Below are 6,000 nucleotides of genomic sequence, written 5' to 3' on the forward strand. Positions count from 1 at the left end.
ACTTAATTTTAAATACTCTCTTACAGTGATATTTCATACAAATAAATCTTCGAGCAGATACCTAATAACCTTTGAATATCCAATTGGTTCTCTGTAATAGTTTTACAAATTTCATTATTTTCTTTTAAAAAAAAATATTCGCTATATACAGTTTTGCCCCCGCTGATTATCTTCAATATCGAAAATAAATATTTTTTACAAATTTTTCATTATAAATTTATACGAAATTATAAAATACATATAAGAATTACAATATTAACTATAGAAATAATGATTAATAGTTTTAACATTTTAATTGTATCATACTGCAAATACTTGTTTTTGTACATACATATGTAAATGTTCAATTGTATAATTAGAAAAAAAAAATTAATTTTTAAATTTTTATTGCACGTTTTTGCATTACAACCGTACAATACAAATTTATCAAATATTGACAGATTAAAAATTCATTAACAAAACGTTTAGTACATCCATAAAGAAGAAGCACCACTAGCATCCCTAATAACAGCAGCAAATTACACCATTTCAACTTTAAATTTTCAAATAAAAATTTTCTCCTCTTCGATGTTATCAAACAGCGAAAAATCGTAATTTAATTTCTTTCTTTTCAAATGGGAACATCATATACATATATAATATAAATGTGTATGTGTATATTGGAGTTTTGTGTACCCATAGAAAAATATTGAACTGCCCATATGTTGTAGGTGATTTGAATGAAATTGCAATAATAAAAAATAATTTGAATTGTTATGCTTTTATAATTTAGTTATCAGTTTCTTTTATTTTTATTAAAATATCTTGGTTTAGGAAATATAAAATGATGACGTAATTGAAAGAAAGAGAAGAAATAAAAATTTTCTTAATTTTTGTCGAAAAATGAAGATCAAAACTTCATTAATTTTAATATAATTATTATAAATTATTTATTACAAAGTTTTAATGTTAATGTTGAAAAATTTGTTAAAAAAAGTTTTTCGCAAAATCATAATGAAATTCAAAGTTATGCTTTATGACCAATCAAAGTATCGACAGCGAGAGAGAGAAATAGAGAGTATTGCACGCATTATTTCCTATGTTTGCCAAGACTCTCTCTCTATTCTCCCTAATTTAACAGGCAACGCAATTTTTAAAAATAAAAATAAAAAAAATTATAAACACACCCTGCAAGAGATTACGATGTTCGTCCAAAAGAACTGAATTACATGACATTGTTCTACCTTAGATGACATACAAGCAGATATTTTAGGTGGTATAAGATGGATACAAGCTACTTTAGATGGTGATATGCAAGCCGAATTGGATGTTCTTAAATTTAAATGAGTTTAGCAAAAACTTAAACAACAATAAAAACTTTGTATCGAATGATAAGCAGCAAAAATAAAAACGAATTCTGAATTTAATAAATGGTACAATGATGGATGATTTTATTAAATTCAATTGCCTAGAGCGATTCTATAATTATTACTATAAATGAAGAAACGAAAGATACGAATTGAATAGAATGCGTTTTTAGCCGAAACAAAAAATAAAATTTTTAACTCGTGCCAAGTTATCATAAACAACATTCAGATATTCATATGTTTATGTCCCGGATAGGTGTACAAATTCTTCTGAACACAGTTCCATCATGAAATTGTGAACATTTGCAAATGAATACTTTGATGCAAACAAAAAGAATGTGATGACTATGCTTGTTATTAGGCGGAACTGCAATTTCGCATCAAATATTACGCAAAAAAAACAATTACCCATAAATCAACAAGACTTAACACAGAATAGTACAGAAAGTTATTTTGGAGGATGACAAGACTTTGGCATAATTAAAACAATTAGCAAATGACAAAATGCGACAAAGAGAAACTATGACAGTTCTATGCCGATGCTCTGACGGATGTCAACAATTTTAAAAAAATCATTAGAAAAATAAGATATTTGAAAATTACAAAACCATTTTTCTAGTCCCCAAATTGAAAAGATAAAACTGAAAAATTTACACTATATAATTTAGGAGAAGACCGTTTGGGTGCTGTCTTGTAGAGTTGTAAACCTGCGAATATTGTAAGTCTTATTAGTTTCACTAGCACATAATATTTTATTAGTAACACTACTTACATACAAACTCCCATGTTATTATTACACATACTATTTCATTTCAGACAATATTCGAATTCAAAACTATTACAACTATTAAAGATATAAATTTAAAAAATACAAAAAAACCAAAAACAAACGTTATCATTACAATAATTTTGATATATTTACAAATATATTTTATATATCTATTACATATATATTAAATTTTACTCGTGTATCGTTTTAAATTTTGATAATGATGCCCTTTAGGTCAATAAATATCTCATCTATACAATACAATATTCTCTTCACACACGTGTGTATGTACACTCTATAAATTATATATATACATATTATGTATATTTGCTACATAATCTTGAAGAAAAAGCGCTCAATCATCATCGTAAACATTGAATTTCTTCTTCTTTTTCTACTAACATAATTTATTTTCTAACACATGTAACTTACCTTGATGCATAGCCATTGAATCAAGTGTAAGTTCGTAAAATTTATAATAAAATTGAAGTAGCAATTGAAAATTTTTCAAAAAATTTCCTTTCCTTTTCCACTTCTATAATAATAAAAACAAACAAAAAAAAAAATGCAAAATTGAAAAAAGCGCCAAAATAAGTGTTACCGTTTACCTTGAATTTAGAATGTAATTTTTGTGATTTATAGTTGTAAATTTAGTTTTCACTTTCCGAAATGAAGTCATTGCCAATTTTTTATGTATCCATGGTTACATCTTAAAGAACGCGGAGTCTTTTTTATATTGAACCGTGTATTCACTAGATCTACATCACCCATGTCTGCAGACAAAAACCATTCACTACAATGCGGCTTTACTAAAGTTCTGAACTGCATTTATGGTTAACCGTGCGTTTTCCGGGAGGGTAATGATCTAGTTAATGAAATCCGAATAAATAACTATTTTTTTTTGACTGCATACCGATAATAGATGTCAAAAAATGAATGCTCGGTGAGCGTTCGTTTGACAGTTAACCCTTTCAAAATTTCAATGTAAGGAGAAACACATTTTAGATTAAGATCAGCTATGAAATCTAGCCATCAATTGCTAATTTTGTATTTTATGTAAGTGTGATTCTTCAACTAACAAGATATTTTTATGTATGTTCAACTCTCTATAGAGTATTTTTACTACATCAATTCAATAACTCCAATAAAGTCCACTTTGAGTTTAACATTTGTTAAATTTAAACTTCTTCAGTTTTTTTTTCTCTCTTTATAATATATTATTAATAATAATATACAAGATTAACAAAAAACAACAAAAAAAAAAACAAAAGCCAAAAAAATGAATGTCTTTGAAATATCTTAATTGTAAAGATACATTTATTCGACGAATTATCTAAAATCAACAAAATAATAATAAGAAAAACATAAGACAAACAATACAGAAAAGAAATGACATAACGATATTATTAACCGTTATATGAGAAAAAAACTTTAAATTTCTTCGTCTTTGAAAAAAAAAAAAATACCAAATTTGTAGAGGAAAGCATTTCTGGTATAAAAAGATACTTTCGATTGAATTGGTTATCAGTTTTTATTGGATCTTTAAATTGTGTAGATTTTTTTTTAACTAATATTAATATTTTTTTTTATCTAAAATTTAATTTTATCGTATTTGCTTGGTTTTCGTTTCGTCAATTTTTTTTTTATTTTTTCTCAACATTTTTTGAAAGAAAGTGAAAATGAAGGTACAAAAAAAAAAGAAATTAAAAAAAATTATAATTTGTGTCAAGTTTGTAAATTACATAACTATAAAAGGACTTTTTTTGTGTTATATAACGAAAATTTAACGAAAGTGAGATTATATGTGAATGAATAGAAAAACAAAAATTTAAGAAGAATGAGACTAAACCATGCAATTCTATAATAAGATTTTAGAATTCATAACGTCAACACTTTGAAAATTATTGGAATATTTCAACTATGAATAATTTCGACCTTTTGAATTCTTTTGTCGTTAAGCTTGTTAACGAAAAGTAATATTTTTTTTTTAAAAATCAAAGTTGCAGATATTTGTGAACAAAACCTAAAATATATCCTGAAAATATGCATTAATTAATAAGATAATTGCTTTTATAGAACTAGAAAAAGCTCTAATTAATCGTACCCCTGATTAAAATAAAATATAAAATGTATTTTACCATAAACAGTAAGCCATAATGTTAATTCAGATTAAGTGATTTCAAGGGCTTAAATTGATATTCACATATACGTAACGCAAAGTTTTATACTAATGCCCCTATGCCTTCTTAAACTCAATCTGAAATTTTTCGTTAAATTCTCACTTACTCTACAATACTAACTTTAAATTCCTATTATAATCTAAATTTTTCCTTTTCTTACAGATTTTAATTTATCTTATCCCATTTATTGGGGTTTCCACTGCTACATTTGGTAGACTTTTAGGTGGTGCTGGTTTAAATAGTCTCTTGGGAAGTGCTGGTGGTGGTCTATTGGGTGGCAGTGGACTAGGTAGCGGTCCCGGAATTGGTAGTGGAAAAGGTTTAGGTGGAATTGGTGGTGGTGCCGAAGATAATTACATAAGCATTATAGATCAATTAGGTCCAGGTAAAGTTATTGAACGTGGAACTTTACGAAAACGTATACCTAAAAGTGGTGGTATTGCTGGTGGATCTGGACATGGTACAGGCGGAGCTATTAGTGGTGGTGGTTATAGTGCAGCAGGTGGAGCTGGTATTTCTGGTGATGGACATGGTACTATTGTTAATATTTATGGTGATCCAACTGGTGGATTTGGAGGTGGTTTTAAAGAAATTCAAGGTGGATTAAGTGGAGGAATTTCAAATGATGATGTTACAGTTATTAGAGTTATTCATGAATATGTTGGCTCCCATGGTGGTTCTTATGCTGGTGGTTATACTGGTTCAACACATAGTGCTGGTTCAAATGCACCAGTTACAGTATACAAAATTATTGAAAGCTCGTCATACGGTGGCGGTGGTGGTGCGGGTGGTGTTGCTGGTGTTCCCGGTGCATACAGTAATGCAATCAGTAGTGGAAGTTATAGTAATACTATTCATAGTAGTGGTAGTGGAAATGGTGGATGGGCTCCAATTACAGGCCAAAAGGGATGGTAGAATTAAAAAGTTTTCCTCATTTTTGTTTTCATTTCAAATCAAGAAAAAAGAATCATTTTAAATTTAATTCTCTATATTAGAGTATTAAAATTATAAAAATGTTTTGTCATTATAATATAGATATAGGTATCTGTAGCAATTAGATTTATTGTCATTTTAAAATTTAAGTTAAAACAAACTATTTAATAATTTTGCATTATATTATAATACATTTTACTTTAAGCATTTAAATATTAAAAATTAAATATGCGCATATTAAATAATTTCCAAAATAATTCAAAGTATTTGTATTTCATTGATATTGAACGTTCTCTGTGACTCCATTCCCTTAATCCAGTTAAAAGATTGTTTTCGCTTTAATAACAAGAACATTTTAAATTTGGATTACAAAATTCAAATATTTTTCAACAAATTTATAACAGTTTAAAGGAACTTTACGAAAAATTTGCTTATATTTTTTTATTTTGAAAAAGTACAAAACAATTGTTCCAGGGACATTCATGTTTTTTTTTTTTTAAACTGACCATCATTTCCAGCATATAGATACCTATGTAATAACAATTACGTAGACGGAAGCAAGTAAGAAATAAAGAAAAATAAACAATTTCCGACCGAAAATAACAATGAATAAAAACTATAAACGTAAATGCTTCCAAAAAAAAGAAATGAACAATAACGGCAAATGTTCAAGTTCTGAACAAAAAAATATGTCATATGCAGAAAATTTAAGTGCATTGTTAATAACACCACAACTCCCCAACAATATATGAACACAATTGTAACCCACAAT

At 27.2% G+C, this 6,000-nt stretch overlaps 1 protein-coding gene across 1 annotated transcript in view; it reads left to right on the forward strand.

The window, feature by feature from the left end:
• The window catches only part of LOC129605148 (uncharacterized), a 47,954-nt gene extending 42,744 nt beyond the window's left edge, over positions 1-5,210 (forward strand). Inside the window, exons 2-3 of the mRNA XM_055514727.1 lie at positions 1,229-1,308; positions 4,458-5,210. Of these exons, the coding sequence (XP_055370702.1) occupies positions 1,229-1,308; positions 4,458-5,210 (833 nt within the window). The remainder of the gene's footprint in view (positions 1-1,228; positions 1,309-4,457) is intronic.
• Positions 5,211-6,000: the final 790 nt, after the last annotated feature.

This window comes from Condylostylus longicornis, unplaced genomic scaffold (assembly GCF_029603195.1).
Source record: "Condylostylus longicornis isolate FDR11 unplaced genomic scaffold, ASM2960319v2 ptg000013l, whole genome shotgun sequence".
NCBI lineage: Eukaryota > Metazoa > Arthropoda > Insecta > Diptera > Dolichopodidae > Condylostylus > Condylostylus longicornis.